At 64.0% G+C, this 21,374-nt stretch overlaps 2 protein-coding genes across 6 annotated transcripts; one reads left to right on the top strand and one right to left on the bottom strand.

Moving 5' to 3' along the window:
- The first annotated feature begins 23 nt into the window (after positions 1–23).
- Positions 24–2,653, top strand: TSR3 (TSR3 ribosome maturation factor). Of its 3 annotated transcripts, none has more exons than XM_061210097.1 (6): positions 24–217; positions 318–516; positions 911–1,104; positions 1,589–1,765; positions 1,941–2,004; positions 2,282–2,653. In XM_061210097.1, exons 1-6 carry the CDS (start codon positions 106–108, stop codon positions 2,439–2,441), a joined length of 906 nt encoding a protein of 301 aa, XP_061066080.1. In that variant the 5' UTR covers positions 24–105; the 3' UTR covers positions 2,442–2,653. The 3 variants fall into 3 exon arrangements, with proteins under 3 accessions (XP_061066080.1, XP_061066081.1, XP_061066079.1); XM_061210098.1 differs by having other exon boundaries at positions 318–537; positions 2,469–2,653; XM_061210096.1 differs by having other exon boundaries at positions 318–537.
- On the bottom strand, positions 2,294–16,655 carry BAIAP3 (BAI1 associated protein 3). 3 transcript variants are annotated; one of them, XM_061210093.1, is made up of 34 exons: positions 16,547–16,655; positions 12,313–12,453; positions 11,971–12,058; positions 11,738–11,818; positions 11,309–11,416; positions 10,751–10,810; positions 10,553–10,619; positions 10,256–10,451; positions 9,963–10,007; positions 9,757–9,834; positions 9,543–9,645; positions 9,124–9,231; positions 8,936–9,031; positions 8,701–8,804; positions 8,341–8,461; positions 7,731–7,855; positions 7,547–7,637; positions 7,349–7,405; positions 7,143–7,240; positions 6,988–7,039; positions 6,769–6,899; positions 6,494–6,617; positions 6,272–6,415; positions 6,087–6,179; positions 5,791–5,982; positions 5,643–5,711; positions 5,466–5,545; positions 5,289–5,397; positions 4,811–4,882; positions 4,586–4,666; positions 4,381–4,501; positions 4,174–4,297; positions 3,887–4,092; positions 2,294–3,790 (listed from the first exon to the last, which is right to left on the bottom strand). In XM_061210093.1, exons 2-34 carry the CDS (start codon positions 12,441–12,443, stop codon positions 3,687–3,689), a joined length of 3,459 nt encoding a protein of 1,152 aa, XP_061066076.1. In that variant the 5' UTR covers positions 12,444–12,453; positions 16,547–16,655; the 3' UTR covers positions 2,294–3,686. The 3 variants fall into 3 exon arrangements, with proteins under 3 accessions (XP_061066076.1, XP_061066078.1, XP_061066077.1); XM_061210095.1 differs by having other exon boundaries at positions 6,132–6,179; XM_061210094.1 differs by lacking the exon at positions 16,547–16,655 and adding an exon at positions 16,316–16,477.
- Between the last annotated feature and the right edge of the window lie 4,719 nt (positions 16,656–21,374).

The raw sequence follows: 21,374 nt of genomic DNA, 5'->3' as shown, positions 1-21,374 counted from the left end.
CATGAACGCCGGAACCGGAAATGGCGTCCGGCTCCTGCGCAGAGCCGCGCCTCGGCTGCCTGAAAAGTTGCGAGCGGGCGGGACTCCCGGGCCCTGCTCCCAGCCATGGGCCGCCGCAGGGCAGCGCGTGGGCCGGGGGCCGAAGGTGGCCGCATTCGGCGCCCCGCGGGCCGCTCTCTGGAGGCTTTCGCCGAGGAGGTGGGCGCCGCGCTGCGCGGTGAGTGGGGCGTGATCCGGAGCGGGGGCGGGGGTCGGAGGCCCAGGGTCGGGTCGCGGAGCTGCGGCTGAGGCCGGGTACCCTTCTGTGCCCGGTGTAGCGTCCGTGGAGCCAGAGGCGGCCGAGGACGAGGGCGTCCCGGGCCCTGCGCAGCTGCCCTGCGCTCTGGCCATGTGGGAGCTGGGCCACTGCGACCCCCGGCGCTGCACCGGCCGCAAGCTGGCGCGCCTGGGACTGGTGCGCTGCCTACGTCTGGGCCACAGGTTCGGCGGCCTCGTGCTCAGCCCCGTGGGCTCCCAGTACGTGTCCCCCGCAGACAGGTAGGCGGGAGAGGACAGGGTGTGGGGGTGGGGAGGGTGTGGGGGTGGGGAGGGCGGGGTGCCTCCTGGGACTCTTTTCTTAATGAGTCCCCTACTCTGGCGCATCCTTCTTTTCAGCGCTCACCTGTTTGCACTGATCTGTCTAGTTTGCCCCCATTACCTAGGGCAGAGTCCAGGATGCAGCAGGTTTCAATAAACGTTTGTTGAGTGAATAAATGAGCTTTATCGAGGAACACCTCCCCCCAGCTGCCTCAAAAGCTTGGCCCATGAGAGTCCTTGGGGGTCATTGGGATGGGGAAATGATGCCCCTGAATCCCCAGTGGGGCCAGCACCAAGTTGACCCCAGAACCAAGCCCTACACTGCTCCTGGCAGACAGTTGGTGGCACGGTCCGGGGTTGCCGTCATCGACTGCTCCTGGGCCAGACTGGATGAGACTCCGTTTGGGAAGATGCGAGGGAGCCACTTGCGGATCCTGCCCCACCTGGTGGCTGCCAACCCTGTGAACTATGGCCGGCCTTGCAGGCTCTCCTGCGTGGAGGCCTTCGCTGCTACCTTCTGCATCCTGGGTGAGTGTCGGGGCCTGGCAGCCTGGAGTCTGGCTGTGCTCCCAGCAGTGTGTTTTCTGCTGCAAGTCCCAGGAGGAGCATGACCATGTACGGGGAGGTGGCCAGGGTTTCATCCTAACTCCCGCTTAAGTCCTCGCCATGCCGGGTTGAGGTGGAGGCAAAACACATCGCTGGCCTACAAGCACTCGTATTTGGCCCTCGTTGTCAGGGCACCACCGCCCTGAGAGTCCTTTGTTACTACAGCTCACCCCCAGAGACCTTATGGTCCACATGGAGGCCCAGGTGGGTGGCCCTGTGAGACTCCCTGTGGGGAGAGGGACTTAATGGGCTACTGAGGCAGAGGCTGGTGAGTGGGCATGGGCTGTCTGGACCGTGGGAAAGTGTCAGCGGGACTTTTAGTTCCTGGGACAGAAGGAACCAGCTCCAAGGGTAACAGGAGAGGGATTGTCCACATCCTTGGAATTCCTGTTTCCTGCACCAACAGGTTTTTCAGACCTTGCTGTCATTTTGCTACGGAAGTTCAAGTGGGGCAAGGGCTTCCTAGACCTGAACCGCCAGCTCCTGGACAAGTATGCAGCCTGCAGTGGCCCAGAGGAGGTGCTGCAGGCAGAGCAGGAGTTCCTGGCCCACACCAAGGAGCCTGAGGAAGAGGAGGAAATCGGTGAGGCCTGGCACAGACACAAGCCCCCCCGGGTGGGAGCCAGCACCCTCCAGGCCTGCCACCTCCTTTGAGAAGCCTGGGGGTTGGGGGGAGCCTTCCTGCCACAGCTGTGGGACGCTTGGTTCTGCTCCAGGCTCACCTACAGGTCGCTTTCCTCTTTGATTCCTCGATTCAGATCCCTTTGATGTGGATTCAGGGCGAGAGTTTGCAAACCCCAACAGGCCCGTGTCTGGCCCCCGGTAGGTCCTTGGGCTTCCCAAGTTTCATGACAGCTCAGACCCAGGGCTCCCCTCCGCCTCTGGCCTCAGCCACTCCTGCTGCAGGGTGGGGTGGTGTCCTAAACAACACCAGGATGCCTTTCCGAGTGCGGAGAAGGGAAGGTGGATGTCCTGATGGAGAGATTTCAGTTTTGAGAGGACAGGGAATAGGAATCTGTCCTCAGCTTGGGGGCTTTGGTGAGTGAGTGGGGAGGGGTGTTACCTCAGACTGGCCAGTGAATGCACCCCTCCCTCCCAGGCTGCCCAGAGACAGGGCTGACAGTGACACCGAGGAGGAGTCTGGGGAACTTGGGCCTGACCCCGAGGACGGGGGAGGCAGCAGCAGCAGCCCTGAAGAGAGGGAGGCCAGGGTCCCCACAGAGATTTGGAAAGGAATCAAGAAACGGCAGAGAGACTGAAAGTTGCAGACATGTATATTTTCCAAGGCGGAGTGACGAGGACATCTAGAGATGGCAGTGGAACTTGCGGGAACACACACAGGCCTGGTGGCCTCAGCCCCTGCAGCTGCCAGCAAGACTGGACTCTGTCTGGGTTTTCTCCCTGTGCTTCTAACCCGGCCTTGCTCTGGGTCCTGCCTCAGAGCCCTCCCAATGAAGCTGCAAGCCAAGGAGATCCCTGTGTGAGCCTCTGCTTCTCTGCGCTTGGCCTGTGGGTTTGGGGGGACCCTCAGCCTCTAGTGAGGCAGACCCTGCCTAGAAGAGTCTGGGGTGTGGGGATGGGGCTGCGGGGTAGGTCTTGTGTGGGCAGCCATGCGTTCGTGAAAAGAAACGCCAGATAGCTGGCCAGTTGGCATGGAGCCCCTTACACTGACCAGCCTTGAGTGACATCCTCAGCCAGAGACCCTGGGCCTGTCAGCTGGGTGGGGACTGGAGACCTGTGCAGCTCTCAGGCAAACCACCCTCCACATGCCCTCTGGGGTGGAGGGTCCCTGGAGAAGGGTGGGGACACTGCACATGTTCACCCTCTCTCTCCAAAGCCTGGATTGTCCAGACTCAAAACGCAGACCTTCCTGCCTCTTCACCTAGTGAGGCCTTGCCCCAGCCCTGGAGAGACGAGGACAGAACTTCCTTTAGGACAGGGCTCTCCTGTGTAGCACTGGTGATATTTAGGGGTGAACCATTCTTTGTTGGCGGGGGGAGGGTTCATGGCAGGATGTCAAGCCTGGTCTCTACCCACTGGTGCCAATAGAACAGCCTTCACCCACTCCCCAATTGTGACTGACTACCAAAAATGTCTCCAGGCAGCACCTAATGTCCCCTGGGGGGCAAGGCTGCCCCACTGAGAGCCCTGCTTTTAAGACCAGCGCCCTCCTGCCCTGTGGCTGTGGAACCTGAGGGAAGGCGGGAAGCTCACCTGGCGGCCAGGCCTGTTCTCTCTGCTCCAGGGTTTGGGGGGCAGCTGCTGGCCAGGCCTTGCCCAGTTGGCCGTCCAGATACAGTGGGGTGGGGTTTACTGGGCACAGGGGGTTCACAGCACATACCACAGAGACACGGCCAGGGCAAAAGGGAGCCCAGGGAGTCCAGCCACAGCAAACACACCATGAAGCAGGGGAAGGAGCACCACGAGCCCGGCTGCACAAAGCTGACCACGGCGAGAGAACAACACGGGGACTTGGGGAGGGCCTGGCTGGCGGCCGCAGGGCCTCAGGGGTCCGCCTCCATGTACTTCTCCAGCTCCTTGAGTCTCTTGACAAACTCCTGCGCCTCCTTGTTGTTGCGGCCTTCCAGCATCCTAAGTGCCGATCTCACTGCGGGCGGGTGGAGCGGGGATGGGACGGGGCCGGGCCAGCGTCAGCCCCGGCTGGCCCCGCCCTCAACCCCGCCCCGCCCCGCCCCTCACTCACCCTGGGCTCTGGGCCGGCGCAGGTGCAGGGTGACCGGCTGCCCGGCCCTCGCGCTCCCTCCCACCTGGGGCCTCGCGACGCCGCCAATGCTGCCCAGGCCCAGGGCTGCCTCCCCCGCGAAGTCGTTGGTGGACAGCCAATCATGGTCCATGACGGTGAACAGCACGCAGGCGCCCCGGCGGCGGCAGGCCTCTGCGGGCACGGAGCTGGGGGCGGGGGAGGCGGGTGGTGGTCACCTGGAACCCTGCTCCCGGCTCCGGACGGGCAGGGCAGGGAGGGACACTCACAAGTAGAAGAGCTCGTCGTACACGGGGTGCAGCGTTCGGCTCTTAACCTGGGTCCTCTGACTGCGGACCAGAGGGAAAAGGTGCGGCGGGCCCAGCTCCACGATCACAAAGGGGTCGCTCAGGCCTAGGGACACGGCTGTGAGCGGACCACGCCGCCGTCCCCGCCAGCCCCGCCTCGCCCCGCCCCGCCGCACCCCTCTCCCGCACCGTTGGCGTCCAGGGGGAGCAGGTCGGCGGCGTGCAGCACCTCCACCGCCAGCCGCTGTTCGGCTGCCTCGTAGTGGCAGCGGACGCTCAGGCGCCCAAACCGGTTGTGCTCCAGGGACCTCTGTGGAAAGGCCAGGGGGCCGGTGAGCCGGAGCCCGGGGACTCCCGGAGGCGGGGCCTCGTGCCCGCACCTGGGCCGCACTACCTGCTTGAGCTTGTCCAAGTAGTACTGCTCGATGCACTCCCGGGTGGAGCACTGGTGCAGGCGCAGCTCCTCCTCCAGCCTCTGCAGGAAGGAGGAGGCCCCTGGTGATGCCGGCAGCTCCTCACGGCCCCATTTCACGTGTGGGGCGTGGATGAACTCAAACTTGGGTCTCTGGTGTTCGCCCCTCCCCCTTCCTCTGTCAGAGGCCCCAGGGCCAAACTTCACCTTGTAGCTTCCGTCCCTCAGGCTCTCCAGGGGCAAACCCTGGCCCTCAGCGTGGAAAAAATTGACCAGGGCCTGCGGCGGGGCAAGAAGGGAGAGATATCAGGGGCGAGGTGGGTGCTGGGGACCGAGAGTGGAGCCTTGAGCAGCACCCAGCTCGGGCTCTCGGGAGCCCAGGGCAGAGCCACTCACACCTGGGGCGTATCAGAAGCCCCCAGGAAGCTTGGGAAAATGTCGGTGCCTGAGGCCAGATAGCTGTCTTAACAGGTGGCCCAGGTGCTTCTGACACAGGTGGGCTGGGGGAAGGAGATGCTGCCCTGGTGGGTTCCCAGAGGAGGGGTGTCCAGGGAAGGCCTGGCGTCCCAGCAGGGTGCAGCAGGGCAGCTGGGAAGGGTCAGCAGGCTTGTCGCCCTGGGCCTGGGGTTGGGGGGAGCCAGGAACTGGGAGCTGCAGCAGGAAGGGCTCTTCCACATGGCCCTACCTCCAGCGTGAAGTGGAAGCGCCCATAGAAGTCGGCAGACACGTCACGGTTTGCGCCCAGAGCCTGCAGAATAGCCTGTAGCAGCAGCTCCCAGAGGGCCTCCAGCACCCTGTAGGGACACTCAGCATCTGTGACTGGACACTGGGCCAGCCCTGCTCCACCTGCCCGGGACCATACCTGCTCAGGTTCTCCTTCACTAGTGACGCGTTCAGCAGAGCCAGCTTCTCGTCCAGGTACTTCAGGAGCGGGGCCATGGCCTGCAGGCAGGGTCCTCAGGCTGGGACTGAGCCTGGGCCCCCACCCCACACACACATTCCCCGCCATGCCCAAGCCCTCACCTGGCAGGGCACTCACCTCCTCGTTCTGGATGGAGTCGGGCGAGAGGCTGATGTGCTGCACGTACTTCCTGATGTCACCCACCATCTGCGGGAGGACAGCGTTCAGCACCAAGTTGGGGTGCAGGGAGGTGGCAGCCAGGTCCCGCCCCACCATCCCTGCCCACCTTGGAGGTCAGGTGTGCCGTCACGGTTCGGGCCTCCCGCTGCAGGTCCTCATCCAGGGCCTGCATGCAGTTGAGCAGGGGGCGCGGGAGCACACCCTCGAGCCCTGGAGCCCCCTCCGGCCACACCAGGCCACGCAGCGCCTGGTCAGCAGCCTTGCGCAGGAGCTCCACGTCGTTGAGGACCACGCAGAGCTGGGGAGGTGTGCCGGACATGTGTAGGTTGGCAGTCGGTTGGTGGCCCCACCGCACCTCCTCCTCCCCCCAACTGGCCCCTCCCCGCCCGCCTGTCGGCTCACTGGCTCGCTCACTGCCTCGCCCACTGCCCCAGGCTGAGTGTCCACCTTCTTCCGCAGCAGCTCTGTGTAGAAGAGGGCAGCTTCACACAGGTCCTGGGGTGGAAGATGGGGGCTCAGGAGCTGTGGGCCATGTCCCCTGGCCCTGTTGCCCCTCCAGACCCCGATCTCCTCTCGGGAGTCCCCACCTGGCTGAGCTGGGTGCCCAGCCCCTGGGCCTGGGCAGGGTCTGGCCATGCCAGGCGGGCCCACAGCTCCTGCATGTGGCTGAAGCAGAGGCTTGCAGTGGCTGCGGAGCTGCTGTGCTTGGAGGAGGAATCCATGGGCTCCAGCTAGGAAGCAGGAGGAAGCCTTGGTTGTGAGGGTGCCCCGGATGAGCCCAGCACCCTCAGGCCTGGGTGCTCACTCACTGTGTCCACATCCACGGCTCCCTGAAGCCTCCACTTGGCTTGGTTCCGCAGCACCTGCAGCCAAAGCTTCACAGCGGGCAGGAACGGGGCATGGATGCCAGCCAGGGCAAGGGAGCGGCTGTCCCTGCAGCGGAAGGCCAGTCAGAGCTCGCCCCAACTCAGACACCTTGAGCCAACATGTCCCAGGTTCCTAGCCTAAGGAGGCCCGGGGGAGAGTCTCTTGCACAGAGCCCTCCAAGAGGAGACTGGAGGACAGGTGGGGGCAGGGCACCCACCGGCCCGGGATGCTGCTCCAGAAGCGCTGGATGTCTGCCAGGGTCAGGTAGAGCTCAAAAAGCCCTGAGGCCACCTCGAGGGTCATCTTCGGGCTCAGCTCCTCCGTCAGCACCCACGCCTCTTCCGCCACCTGCCCAGGAGGGTGGAGTCAGACTGCCAACAACAGGAAACCCAGGCCCCTTCCCAGCCAGGGGGCTCTCCCCAGGCCGCCTCCTCACCAGACGCTCCAGCTGCCAAAAGGTGAGGGTGAAGAAGTCGATCTTGATGATGCTGCAAAGGACACACCTCAGACATCTGCTCTCCCTGCTCCCCAGCCCAGCAGCAGCACTTGAGGGGCTGGGTGCAGGGGCAGCAGGGAGAGCGCTGGCCCCACCTGTGGAAGAGGCTGGCGTAGATGCCATAGCAGGACTGCAGGTCCTCGTAGACAGCGTCAGCCAGCTTGACCAGCCCTGCAAGGCGCTGTGGCCCCGGCTGCAAGGAAGCCCAGTACACTGACCTTCTGGCCTGCACCCACATGCTGCCCCCCCCCTTCCCTGAGCCACACCTGCTTCCCCTGACCCATGCCCCCCTGAGTCACACCTGCTCACGAGGACTCTGGGAGTTCAGGAGCTTGTCGAACCACTCACGGTTGCCTCTCTGCAAGGGAAGCCACCGAGGCAGAATGGTGGGTGGGAGGGAAGAAGGACAACAAAGTGTGTGTGGTACAGCAGGTCCAGGCGGGGGCAGGGGCACGGGCAGGGCCGGAGCAGTTAGCCCAGACCAAGCTACCAGACACACCTTCAGGGCAGCAGCAATGTCCATGTTTAGCTCCGTCTCGAAGGGGCAGATCTCAAAGGAAGGCTGGAAGAGCTGCAGCTTGCCAAGACACCTGGGCGACCCGTCACCCGCTGACTGGGGGTGCCCCACCCAGTCCCCTACCCCTACCCCCACCCCCACCCCTCGTGCCAGCGGCTGCACCCACTTCAACAGCAGCTCCAGGCGGTAGACGGCTGTGCTGTTGGTGGCAGGGAAGTAGTCTCGGAGCTGGCGCAGCAGCCGAAGCCCAAACTCAGAGAAGGCGGAGAAGCTGTCTGCCAGTCCCTCCTCCTGGGGGACAGGGCCCTTAAGAACTGACTCCTGAGTGCCCGCTCCACGGCAGAACCAGCCAGTCTACAAGGCTCTGCACTGAGGAGCACCCTCCCTACCACCACCTCCAACCCCACTGGCCTTGCAGTGATGACCTCTCCAGCCCCTGCCTCCGCAGCTCCCCCTGGAGGCACAGACGCCCTCAGGGTCTTTGCACTACCAGCTGTGCCTCCTGCGAGCTGGCCCACTCCCTCTGTTGCTCGCGGGGCTGAAGCGGCACGGCCTCCCTCCCTCGGGACTCCATCAAGGTATCGCACACCCGATCCTGGGACCGCACAGCACGTGCTCTCTCCCAGGTCCCGCAATTTGTCCGTTTGTTTTTAACCACCTACCGCACCCGCAGGCTGTGCACCCCACCAGGGCAGGACTCTGGCCGTCCCTGCCTGCCCCAGCCCGAGCAACTCCACAGCACACCCCCCAGGAACAGCATTTTCAGCCGAGCCCACCTGCTCCTGGGGCAGCGAGGCTGCCTCCTCCCAGTGTGCCTGCATATCTTCCAGCAGCCCCAGCAGGTAGCCGTAGTCCAGGGTGCGAGTCTGATGGTGGCGGCTGCTGACCTGCCAGTGCCTGCGGGGCCCCAGCCCAGGGTCAGGGCAGCGGCCTTGGGGCCGGGACCGGGAAGAAACGAGCGCCCCTCCAACTCACAGCACAGCCCCTTTCCGGGCCCCGCCCCTCCAGTGCCCCGCCCCTCGCGACACGGCCCCGCCCATGTACTTGCAGTTTCGCCCGCCGAGGCTCCGCCCCTCCCGCCGCCCTTCCGCCGCGTCGGGGCCCTGCCCTCTTGCGGCGCGGCCTCGCCCACTCACAGCACAGCCAGCTGCAGCGCCGACAGGTTGCTCTGCGCGCCGTGCAGGCAGAGCACGGTGGCCGCAGGCCCGCTGAGCTCACCGCGCCAGCTGCTCGAGTTGGGCTGGGGGACGGGCCGGGCGTGGGTGGAGGCGGGAGACCCCCATCCCCTCTCGGCCCCCAGGTCCCCGGCCTCCCCCTCTCGCCCTCCCCACGCCGCGCCTGGCTGCCCCGGGGGCCCGAGGGCGGCGCTACCTCCTCGGCTCGGTGCTCGAACTGCAGCAGACGGCTGAGCAGCAGCAGGTAGGACAGGAAGCCCGAGCGCCCGCGCTGGCTCATGCTCGTGTCCCTCTGGAACGCAGGGCCCGCCGGTCACCAGCCCTGCCCAAGCCCATGGGCTGGGGCGCAGGGCCGCAGGGCGGGGGTCCCCCTTGGCTTCCCACCTGTGTGGTGATCAGCTTGAGGACCAGCTGGCAGTCCCCCTGCACGCGGGAGGCGCTGGAGCGCGGTTCCAGTTTGAACCAGCGGTCCTCACCAGCCACGGGCACCTCCTGGGGAAAGGGGGTTCAGATTGGCGATTCTGCCTCCCTCTTCCTCCCGCACAGACTGTCTGCAGGACCGTGGGGAGAAAACAGGCCTCCGCTTCCCACTGAACACGGGTAACCAGCACAGGGAGCGCTTAGGGGTGCCTGGACCCCTGGAGGCTGTCCCTTCCCCACTCCTCCCAGCATGGTGCCCCCCCAGCCCCAGAAAGATGGGAGACTGTTGGGGGAATCACAGGACATAGCCAGCAGCGGTATCGCAGGAAGGCGGGGCACCCATGAGCAGGTGTTCCATGAGTGACGCCCCGACACCCACTCACCCGGATGGGTATGTTGAGGCACCCCAGGAAGTCATCGGTGTGGTCCTCCGTGGGCCCTGCTGTCCCATTTGCGCGGGCAGACTTGACAATCTGTTTGAAATACCTGGGGGCAGTAGGGTGAGCGTCACACCTGTGGTCCCTGAGGAGCCACCACCTTCTGGCCCCTGTGGCCGAGCTGTGAGTGTCAGGGACACAAGGGTCCCACCTGCCATACCTGCTCATGCCCTTTAGGCCAATGACTTCATTCAGCTTCCTGCATGCTTCCACCAGGGACACGTCATCATCATGATCCCTAAGGGTGGGGCGAGGTGGGGGTACCTGGCTGGTCTGGAGCCCAGCCTGGCCCTGACTGCCCCCTCCCGCTCTCCCCAGACCAGAGGCGCCCACATCCCCTGCCCTGCAGGGCACAGGGGCCTATACCAGATGTCCACGTGCAGCTGGTCGGTGCTGACATCCTCAATCTCACTATAAGGAGAACAGAGAGATACCCTTTAGGGTCCAGGTGATCCTCTGCCCGGAGCTGGGGCAGGGACCATTTCTGAGCCTCAGTCTCCTCCTCTGGAAAATGGGCATAGGACCAGCCCCTCAGTTCCCTGGGGCAGGCACTGAGACCGCATACAGGCACAGCTGCCACATGCAACCCCAGGACCAGCCTGGCACTGCAGCAGACCCTGCCCAACCACCCTGCCACCCAGCTGGACGAGGGGTCTTACAAGAGGAAGTGCTCCTTCCACACGGGGTTCAGGGTGCTGCTCTTGACCTCGGTGACCTGGATGCACTTGGCCGGCAGTGGACCACCACGCTTGCTGCCCTTGCGGAAGCTGAAGCGCTGCTCCTTGTGTGGGCCCGGCTCCCTCAGGGTGCCTGAGGCCGGCAGGATGCCCAGCATGCAGTACGGATCACTGAAACCTGGGACACGGCAGGTGCCTCAGCCCCTGACCCCAGGCCCCCCCGTGACCCCCAGACCTGAGCTAGCCAACGTCCCGGCTGAGCTAGCCAACCCCACTCACCGTTGGGGTCTTTGGCCAGCAGGTTCTTGGCACGCATGACGGAGACTTTCAGGGCATATGTGGGAGCCTGTGGGTGGGTGGGGGTGTGAGGGCCTCTCGGGGCTCAGCATGGACCCAGCCCTGTGCCCCCTCCACCCCAAGCCCCTGCACACGAGCACTGCGCTGGTCAGCGTCTGCCCAGGTGGGCGGCAGCCTCACCTTGGCCTTCTTCACACGCTCCATGGCCTCAGCATGTTCCTCGGGGCTGGTGCCGAACACCTGCACAGGGCGGGCAGGTGTGAGGGCCCAGGTACCGCTGAAGCAGGGCTGACTATCGTCCTGGGGGCCTCACGGGGTTGGGGGAGCACACACAGGTGAAGAATAAAGGTGTCTGTCCATCTGTTGGTTTGTCCTTTCTACTTTTTTCTGTGTGTCTGTCCATCCTTCTTTGTATGTCCTATATGTGTCTGTCTACCTGTCATTTCGTGTGTTCTTTATATCTGTCTCTGTGTTCATCTGTCTGTCTTTGTGTTCTTCTGTTTGAATGTGTCTGTGCGTCTGTCCATCCCTCCATCTTTCTGGGTATGCCTGTCAGCCTATTTGTGTCTGCCTGTGCATGTGTGTGTGTGTGTGTGTGTGTGTCTTGTGTACATGGGGCAAATCTGTGTGTGTTGTTCAGGTGATAGTGACATAAGCAGGTGGGGGAAAGTGTCTCAGTCCTCCCCAGAGATGGGGAGGGGCCAGGCCAGGACGGTGGGTGGGGCCAATGGGGCTCACCTGCTGCAGGTAGCTCAGTAGGGCCTCCTGGTCATCCACCTGGTCGGGGCCCATGGTCCCTGCACGGTAAAGGACTGTGTACAAGGCTTCCTCATAGAGCATCTCCACCTGCAGGTGGGGAGGGGAGCACATGCTGAGTCCCGGCCACCCTGTCCCTGTCTCTCCTCAGCCCCGGGCTCTGGCCACAGGGGATCTCAGGCTCCTTGAGTCCACCCTGTGTGCCCAGCCCCCAGCAGCTCCTCCCACTGGCAGAGCCCAAACCCTGCCTCTGTGCCTTTGCACCTAGCAGGCCCTCCACTGGGGGTCCCTCCTCACCCCTGACCTCTGCTCGCTTCCACGGGAAGGCCTGGCCCACCCACCCCAGACCCTAAGTCTGGCACACAGAGGTACTTACAGCCCCTCCTGGGGCCAGGACCCCTTCCCCCTTACCTCCTCTTGGGTCAGGGCTCTAAGGCCACGGCTGGGGTCCACGGGCTCTGTGGGGGCTGGGGAGCTACTGCGCAGGAGGACCTGTGAAGGGCACCGGGTGAGGGCCTCTGTGGCTCCCAGGGCCAGTGGGGCGGGGAGTGCTCCAGGGAGGGAGGGAGTGGAGGGCGGAGGGGCAGGTGGGGAGGCCTGGCCCAGCGCCCCATGCCAGGCAGCAGTGCCCGTGCTATCCGCACCTCGGGGCACGGCAGGCCCTGTCTGCCTTCCCCCTTCTTCAGGATGAGGCGCATCTGGGCGAAGAACTCCACACCATCTCCGGGTTTCCTGCCAAGAAAGCCCAGACTCGGGGTCAGCAGACCCTCCCCGAAGCTACAGCTCACGGCACGTGCCGGCCCACAAGACTCAAGGGTCTCTGCATGTCTGGGGGCGAGGTATGATGCCCTCCATGGCCTTGGGTTCAGAGCCTCCTGGGCTCCCCCCAGGGGCCATGCTGGGCAGCTGGTGTGTGAGGTCAGTGAAGGAAGGGGGGCCAGGTGCAGGTGGCCATGACCGTGTGGAGCGGGCTGTGGGGCACCCACCAGGCCCCAGCCGCGGGCTCCTGCACTTCGGAGCTGCTGCTCGCCGGCTCCTCCTCAGTCCTCCGGCGGAAGGACGGGCACACCTGTACCTGCCTGAGCACGCTGCTCTTGATCTCCAGCAAGGTGGACATGGTGGGTGGCCTGCGGGCAGAGAGCACAGCCACGGCCTCCGGTCGGGCCACTTGTTCATTCACTGGCGTTGCCATACTGTCCCCAATGATCAAATCAGATGCCACCCTGAGCAATGACTGAGGTGTCCCCTGTTACTCAGAGGTGCCCACTGCTGGGGTCATGGGCTCCAGCCCCTCCCAGGCCTGCAGACTTGCTCAGTCCAAGCCCTATCCCTTCCACAGGTTCTGGCCACCCAGACCAGAATGACTAGTACTGAGCTGGCTTCAGGGAATGCCCGGAGCCCATTCCTCACTCGACACAGAGGATCCCTCTCCATCCCAGCGTGGTACCTGGGCTGCTCCAGGCAGGATGCTACATGGCGGCTCAGCTGCCATGGCAACATGGGCAATTGGAGCCGGACAGGAGAGTGAGCGGGGGCTGTGGCCCCACAACCCACACTTGCCAGAAGAGGAGTAGGCCCTGCTCTGGGGACACCTTCCTGTACAGGTGGCTAGGCCCTGGGATGCCCCTGAGGGGCAAGCAGCTCTCACTGCCAACTCCAGTTCCCCCGGCCTGACCAGCCTTTGCTGTTACACCCACACACGTCCTCCAGGGGTCTCAGTGTCCCCTGCAGACCCCGCTGGGAAGGGCAAGATGATAGCTAAGCCACCAAGGGCCCCTGAGCCTGCCTCTTCCACCCCATGGCCCGGCCCAGGCACCCACCTCTCCCCTGGGTCAGGCAGCAACCTCCAGACCTGGGCCCCCTGGATCCCCAGGGTGGTCTTCTGTTTCCCCGTTGAAAACCATCAGGGCAAAGTGAAGACCCTTTCCCGGGCCACCTCTGCCACTCGGTGCCACCCCTCGGGCTCCCTGCCCCAGGCTTGCCGGCCTCTTGTGCAGGACACACCGTGCTCCCCTCGGCCCACCTGGGGGCCTTCGCACTGTCTGGGTCCCCTCATTGTCCACTCTTGAGCCCCACCCCCGCCCCCGCAGGGCCAGGCACATCAGCCTGAGCCTGCCATTTTCATTTGACAAAATAGGAAATGGGGACCCAGCCAGATCCAACTCTACTTGCCCCGATCTCACGGGCACTTAGCAATGGGAGAGCCAGGTGAGACCCGCCCCTGCCCTGTGCGCCCGCTGCTCAGGGGCTGGGCCTGTGCTTGTGCAAGTCTCCGTTTACCAGCGCTGCCCCTTCCTGGACGCTTATGCTCTGCTGGGAGAGCCGGGGCCAGGCATGCCTGCCACCTTGTGGGTCCTAAACAGACTTTTTGAGCAAACCAGGTCTCTGGGTGGGCCCGGGCTGCCATCCCTGGTCTGCGACCCCCACCAGCTCTCAGCTCCTCGTCCTGCTCCCTGATCCTCCAACCCCGGACCTGTGGGGCCCAGGGGACACTGGGCTCAGAGGGTGTCATCTGGCCAGACATGAGAGCTGGGGACAGGGAAGGCAGGTGGCTCAGCCCCCACGGGCTCCCCCCACCATACCTATCAGTGCCTGCCCCTGGGGGCCTCTACCCAAGATGGGGGCTCCGCAGCCTCTGCACGCACTTCCCGAAGCTGTCACCCTACAGCCAGCAGTGAGGTCCCGAGGGGGCTGGGCGTCACGGGCCCCCTTTTCCTCTCTAGCTGAGTGGAAGAGGCTGCTCCCCCCACAGCCCCCCAAAGCCAGGGAGCAGCCACTGCTTTAGCTGTTGCCAGGGCAACCGCCAGCTGCGTCTGCATGTGACAGGGGCTCCGGGGCTCACATTTCCAGAGATGAAGATGACGCAGGAGCCAAGTGGCCTGAGCTGCAGGGTGGGGGGCTTTCTCTGTGAGAACGAAATGTTCAAGGCAAGGCAGGCCACCTCCCCTGATAATCCTCAGACCAGCCCTGGAGAGGGGGTGCCACTCTGCCCCCCCACCTAGACGAGGAAACTGAGGCCCCGGGGTTAGGAACCCACCCAAGGCCACAGAGCCAGCAGGAGGCCCAGGATGGAGTCGAGGTCTCCCCAGCTCTGGTGTCCGAGCGCTAAGCTCTTGGCTCGGCTTGAGTCTTGGGGTCCATCCAGATGGGCTGGCCTTCCCCTGTGCTGTGCGGCCCCTCCCTGCTCCCTTCCTCAGCCCATTGCCAGGATGGGGCAATAGTGGCATCTGGGTGCAGGGGTCCAGGAGAGATGGCTCATCCTGAGAGCCCAGAAATTCCCTTTGTTCCCCTGGAAACCCTGGGCCGCCTGAGCAGTGATGACCTCACTGCACCCAACAGCCTGGGAGCCAGCCAGCACCTCCCCCAGAGCTGCCTTTGACAGTGGGCATGTGGCCGACCCTCAGGAAGCAGTCACTGGCTGCAGGGGCCCTCAGCCTGTACAGGGCAGAGTGAGCTGGGTACAGGGCTGCAGGGGACCCCCCATCTGTCTGATGGGCCCCATGGGATTCCTTCCTGAGTTCTCCATTTCTCAGTCCCAGGTCTGGCCGGCAGCTCAGAGCAGGACATGCCTGCACCCCTGCGCATGCCTGGCCACCAGTTCCCATTCATCCAACGAACAAAGTGACGCGGGCCAAGGAGCTGAACGCCACACAGGCACCGGGCCCAGCTGAAAGTGACAGGCCCGCCATGTTCCCGGGCTGTGCCCAAGGCCCAGGGTTGAATGGGAAATGATAATTTTCAAAGTGGATGTCACTGTCCCATTTCACATCCCAGAGCTGGGGTGAGCTGCCCTGAGCCAGGCCTCGAGCCCAGGGCTCAAAGCCAAGCTGTCTCCTGCTAGCCCACTGGGGACCCGGGGTGGCACTGAAGCAGGTAGGTCTGGGGCAGCTGAGCTGAACTGGAGGGCCAGCTCTCTCTCTAGTCAGAGTTCCCAGTGGCCAACTGGCCACCCTTGGAGTGAATAAACACCTTCAGGGCGCTGGGGCCTTCTTACTGAAATCAGTCCCTGGAGACTTAGGGGTCGGGGGTCCACTGATGCCGCTGTGGGCATGTGTAAGGGGGTGGCAGGATGTCTGGCCCCACCAGCTAGCTGTCCCTGCTGCCCTCTTGGTCTTCTCTTCCCAGCCCAGCCCCCACCTGACCCCCCTCACTCTTCCTATAGGATTTCCGGCTCCCACCTCTCCGTGTCCTCATTGACTCTGCACACAGTGCTCCCCTGCACACAGCACGGCTGCAGTGCCCCATTGCAAGTCACCTGGCGTGCCCATTATAAATATTAGGGTCTCATCCCCACTTAATCCCCAGGGAGGGACCTAGGAATCTGTATTGTAACCAACTCTGTAGGTGGACCTAGAGCTCTGAAGCCTGAGACCAGCTGTAAAAGGCTAGCTAGATGCTTCTAGAATGAACGCATTTAAAATGAAATCCTCCGAGGTTCCCTCCCACTCGGCCAGGCCGGCCCCCTCTTACCTGTCTTCCCTCACCTGTTCACGCGGCGTTCCTCCCGCCCACTTCTCTCAGTGACATCCCCTCTCGCCCCTTCCTCCCGTTCCCCCTCTTCCCGAAGCTCCCTGTGGGAACCTCGGGCCCCCCAGTTCTGTCGGGGTGTTTCTCTCATTGGTGGGCGCTCGGTTCGGGGGCAGTTTGGAAACCTGGTAAGGGTGTATTTTTTTTGGACCCACCCAGACGTCTGGAGGGATTTGGGGAAAGCAAGGGGTCCTGCCAGGATCGGCAGGAGGGGGACGGAACTGGGCTCTAGGGGCGTCTTCCTTCCTGGAGGGTTGGCTGGGAAACCCCGCGGAGCGTCTCGGAGCCGGGGTGGGGGGATCCTCGGCCCCGGCCCACCTGCGGCTTCCCCCGGGGATGGCGCGCCGGGTAGGAGCGGGGTCACCCTGCGCATCCCGGGAGCCGGCGGCGGACGGTGGTCCTGGAGTCCCGCGCCCCCCGCGGCAGGGAGGTCTGGTCCCCCCGCCCCTGCGCAGTGCGCACCCCGCTCCCGCCGGGTCCTGCTTCCGCGCTCCGAGGGCCGCAAGAGCGAGGGTCGCTCCTCCAAGCGCACGCCGGCCTCCGTCTCCCCGGGGCAGACGGCGCGTCTTCTCGACCTCCCGGGGCCCGGGGTGGCGGCGAGCGCGGCGCGGGAGCTGGACCGGCGGCTCTCCTGTACGTCGGCTGGGCGCCGGGCCGAGCTTCGACGGCCGGGCGGGAGCCCGCGGCACTCACCGTGGGCCGGGCGGCTGAGGAGTGGGGACAGTGCTCCTGCGGGCGCCGCGCTCAGCACCGGTTCCGCAGCTTTGGCTGCGCAACCGCTCGCAGCTGCCCGAGCAGACAACACAGCGCGGGCGCAGCGGCTGCAGGGGCCGGGGGCGGGGCCGGGCCTGCTCGCCCCGCCCCGCCCCGCCGCTCCGGGCCCGCTTCCGCCCCGCCCCCGCCTCCCTTGAGTCCCACCACCGCGACCCCGCCGCAAGGGGCGCCGGGCGAGGATCCCTGCGACCCCCGTGCTCTGCCGGACACCCCCTCCCCCAAGGGGCGATGTTCGGGGCTGTCAGTCAACCCACAGGTGGGTGCAGCGCGGGAGCAGGATCTGCTCTGCGTCAGGACCCCCTCCTGGGGGCCCCAGGGAAGCCAGAGTCGCCGAAACGGAACAAGATATGCCCGGGTCCGCAGCGCAGACTTTTCTGGAAAGCCTGCGCAGTCATCTCCGAAGTCGCCCTACCAGCCCAGCGCTGTCCCCAACACAAACATGGAGCGGACCTTGGTCTGGGGACTCCTCCACCGCGGGCCTAATCGCTCTTCTTCTCAGAAGGGACAGTCCGCACCCGGGGCAAGGGGGTGCTGCAGGCACCAACCCGGGATGCCCACAACAATCCTGATCACCTGTTGGGGTGATCGACCCCATGGCCCATGCTGGGTCGCTTGCTGGGTTGCCCCTCCGGCTGGAACCGCCATCATGGGCTGGACCCCCTCTAGCGCCGTTCCCAGCCCATCCTCTGTGCCCCTCCACCTCACCGTGGTCACCTGGAGAGCTTGTAAAAACAGATTGCTCGGCCCACCCCGGACCTGCTGATTCCCAAAGTCTGGGCTGGGGCCCCATCATCTGAGGCTCCTCCCACCACACTTGGAGAACCCTGGGGGCTGCTCAGAGGTTCTGAACTTGTCAGAGATGCACAGGGTCCCTGTATCCCAGCCCTGCCTTTGGCGGATCCTGCTGGACCCTCAGAGCACATTCCCGGCATTTGGCGGATCCTGCTGGACCCTCAGAGCACATTCCCGGCATTTGGCGGATCCTGCTGGACCCTCAGAGCACCTTGTACTTGGGGATCAAGACTGTGGTTTGGAAAAGTTTTCACCCCAAAGACCTCGTCTCTAATGGAGGACTCCAGGCCAGATGGGGAACAGACAGACCTGGAACCCACTTCAGCTCAGACCCAGAGGCAAAAGACAGTTGGCTCTGGGGAGGCCAGGGGTCAGTTGAACTTAGGAGAGGGCCAGAGTCTGGAGGAGCAGGGTTCCAGAACAGAGCTGCATGCTGGGAGGCAGCCCACCTGTGCTTTCTTCATTCCCCAGTCCAGAGGAGACCAGGCGCTTCCCCTCGCCCCAGGATGGGGCTGCCACCTGTCTCAATTTCTAGACTCAGACTCACAGCCATGCCATGCGTGCCTGTCTGTTCAGGATGAGACACAGAACCACCTGGTTCAGGGAAGACAGCCCTGCAGGGTGGGAGACAGCACTGAAGGGTGGGTTCTCCTTCTGGAAGTTCTGGCCCCAGGCCCTGCTTCCATCCTGACCCAGCACAGCCAGGCAGATGGGGGCGGGGGTGCTCAGGAAATGCACAATGGCTTGGGACAGATGAGTCAGGTGAGCAGGGGAGGGGCCTGGATCCCACGCCACCAGCTGCCCCTTGGCTTCCTTCTGCAGGGGATGGGAATGGGTCGGGGGCAGCTAATGTCCTTCCCTGGGGATTTGGCAGGTCCTGAGCCAGGGTCTTGTAGCTGATGCCCCCCACCTCTGCAGTCTTGCATCAGGTTCTGCCAACCTGTTGGAACAAACACCGCCTGGTTGCCATGGTGATCCTCATGGCTTTGGGGTGAAGAGATGAGAGTCTGCAGCTGCTGTAAACAGGAAGTTAGGAGGGGCAGCTGCCAGTGGAGGGGGCCTCTACTCACACCCTCATCCCAAGCTCTGAGGGGAGCTAAGGGGCTGGGGGCCAGCGACGTCACGAAGATGCACCAGCCCCTAAGACTAACACCACGCAGCCTGTCGGGGCAGAGGGCGCCAGGAGACCTCACCACTCTCTTTTGCAGGTAGGGAAACTGAGCCCCAGAGAGGCCTAGAGAGGGGAAAGGGCCTGTCCAGGGCTACACAGCAACAGGCTGGGTCCCAAGCCCAGCTCTGGGCCTCTGTTTCCCCAGGAAAGCATAATCCTCAGGGTCCTTCCCTCCACAAACATTTCCTGGGGAGGGAGTGATGGTCCCGTTCGTGCCGACCCCTTCATTCTCCCCCAACCTCCTGGGTCAGACTCCTGCCCTGCCACACTCCTCCGCTGCCTTGGGCCTCAGTTTCCCTCAATAGTAAAATGGAGATAGCAGCAGCAGAGCCCACCTCTCAGCAGGGGGAGGGGATGGTCTTACCGTGGAGCAAGTGCTGGTTAGAGTCAGCTGCAGCTCTTCCAGTCCACAGGGGATGGGAACTGGAGCCACCATTGCCCAAGACCCTCCAGTGGCCTTGGGAGGGGCTCTTTCCTTCAGGGACTCAGTTTTGGCCTCCGCAGGTTGGAGGTTTAAGCTCATCCTTGTGTGATCCCACAGCCAGGAGAGGACAGGGAGGGACGCCCCTTGCCCCGTGCCTGCGCCCCAGGCCTCGAGCTGAAGGATTTACCTTGGCCCCCTTGCCCCAGGTCCCCAACAGCAGTTCTGAGCTCGACGGGCTGTGAGGGGGCAGCTCAGGGCATGCACAGGAGTTAGGGCACAAGACACCCTGCCTATGGGGATCAGGGCTCAGTGGGTCTTGTGGGGAGGTGGGTTTACTCGTGGAGCTTCCAGCTGGAAAGGGTCTGGCAGACAGGGTGAGTGGCTTTTCCTCCTTAGGGCCAGGAGAAAAGCACCAGGCTCTGGGCAAACACTCTGATGGCTGCTGACGGGCAGGGAGAAGGGGCCTCAGAGGTGAGAGGCATCCTGGTAAGTCCAGGGCACTGCCATCACTTTTAATAATGCATGAAATCACGCCCTATGGTGGCAGCCCTTGGAATTGCAGGCACAGCCTCCTAGCAGTCAGGCTCCTCCCACAGCTCTCTGACCCCCATAGCACCTGTCGGAGGACAATGGCAGGAAAAGCTGGAAGGGAGGTGGACCACAGGGAACTCATGGGCACGTAGCCCGGGGATTCAGGTCAGGGTCCCTGCCTGCCCTGGGCTGGAGGACCCTGAGGGACTGCAGGAATCTGTCCCATTGCCTGTGCTATCCTGGGTGGTTCTGCCAGCAGAAGTGGTGGCTCCAGGTGAGAGGGGGTCTGGCCCACATGTGACCCCTTGCCTGGGGCACTTAACCAGAAGCCCAGTGGGGGTCCTGCTGCCAGCACCTGCGCAGGTGGAGCCTGTGCCAGGCTGGGTGCTCTGAGGCCTCAGGTCCAAGGTTTTCGTGGGGCTGTGGGTGGGGACAGAGCAGCAGCCCAGCCAGGGCTCTGCAGGTCTCCATGAGGCCCAGGCGACCGGCGGCAGAGCTGGGAATGGGTCAGGTGCCTGGCTCCTCCACGCACATCCCTCTGCACACAGGAGGCTGAGGCACTCATCCTGGCTCTGGGGCCCCAGATTCCTTCCTCAAGGCAAGAAAGACCCCCTTGGGATGGGTCACCTGTAAGAGCAGAGGCTGGGAGGGAAGGACCCAGGCTGGGGCCCTGCAACTTTCTTTTGCTGCTCCCTCATTATTTTCTTCTAAAAGCTCAGATAAAACAGCTTCCTGACTGAGGCCCGAGGCTTTGGGCAAGTGGCAAAGTCCGTAGGGTCTGAGGAACTAAGTGTGGATGGGACCCAGTGCTCTAGCTCCTCCGCCAGGCCCATGGCCTCTGCAGATGGGGGTCACAGTAGTCTGGAGGCCTCCAGATGAGCCTCCTGACCACTGAGGCAGGACACCCCCAGGCTCAGCACCAGGGTCAGCTGGGGACAGATCTGGACCAGCACTCCTTGGGCCCCTCCCCGCTGGAGCTGGCTTAGACCAGTTGGAGCTGGCCCAAGTCAGTGCTCAGGGGCCCTCCAACCTGGCAACACGTCGCCATGGCAACCTCAAACTGGAGGCAGGGCCTGATGTATGGTAGGAGGGCTTTGGGCCGCCTGGTCAGGGAGCAAGGTGGCCTCATGGGGGTGGGCAGGTGTGAGGACACGGTGTTGACTTGGCCAGGACAGTCCAGGCAGGCCGGGGGAGACCCCCAGGGACCCAGAGCCCAGCCAGGAGCCTATCTGGGCTCCAGGCAGAGTGGTTCCTGGGGAGATAGGCTCCCAGCTTGTCCTACCTGTGGTCAAGTTCTCCTAGAAGCCCCAACGCTGGGTTCCTTGCTCTGCACCTGTGTAACAGCCTGGCCCGAGCCAGTCCTGGACACACTGTCCCAGGGGCCTGGTCAGGGTCTGAGCTAAGGGCTCACAGGCACCTTGGCACCGTGAGGACAGCATCCTGGTGCCCCGGGGAGGTCCACTCTGGCAGTGAGAAGGAGGTCCCCATGGGGGGAACCTGCTCCAGCAGGCCAGGGAGGTACAGGCGAGACTCGGGGGACAGGGCCAGGGGTCAGTGCAGGATGTGGGCCCAGCCTTGGCTACCTACGTCCCAGCCTCAGAGGCACAGACCGGGGGATTCAACCTTGGCTCTAGGGAATGTCACCCTCTGCCACTTGCGGGTCACTGAGCGTCTGATGCTGGAAGCCGAGGGAGGAGGCGGCTCCAGCAGCTCCTGGGCCGGCAGCACAGGACCCTGGAATTGGCCAGCCTGGCTCCCCTGACACCGAGCATGAGGCAGCCTGTGCGGATGGAGCAGGAAAAGGACACCCTGCAGGCGGCAGTTAGTGG

This window comes from Eubalaena glacialis, chromosome 13, assembly GCF_028564815.1.
Source record: "Eubalaena glacialis isolate mEubGla1 chromosome 13, mEubGla1.1.hap2.+ XY, whole genome shotgun sequence".
NCBI lineage: Eukaryota > Metazoa > Chordata > Mammalia > Artiodactyla > Balaenidae > Eubalaena > Eubalaena glacialis.
Note: the sequence above shows the minus strand (reverse complement) of the source record. Positions and strands in the feature narration are given on the sequence as shown.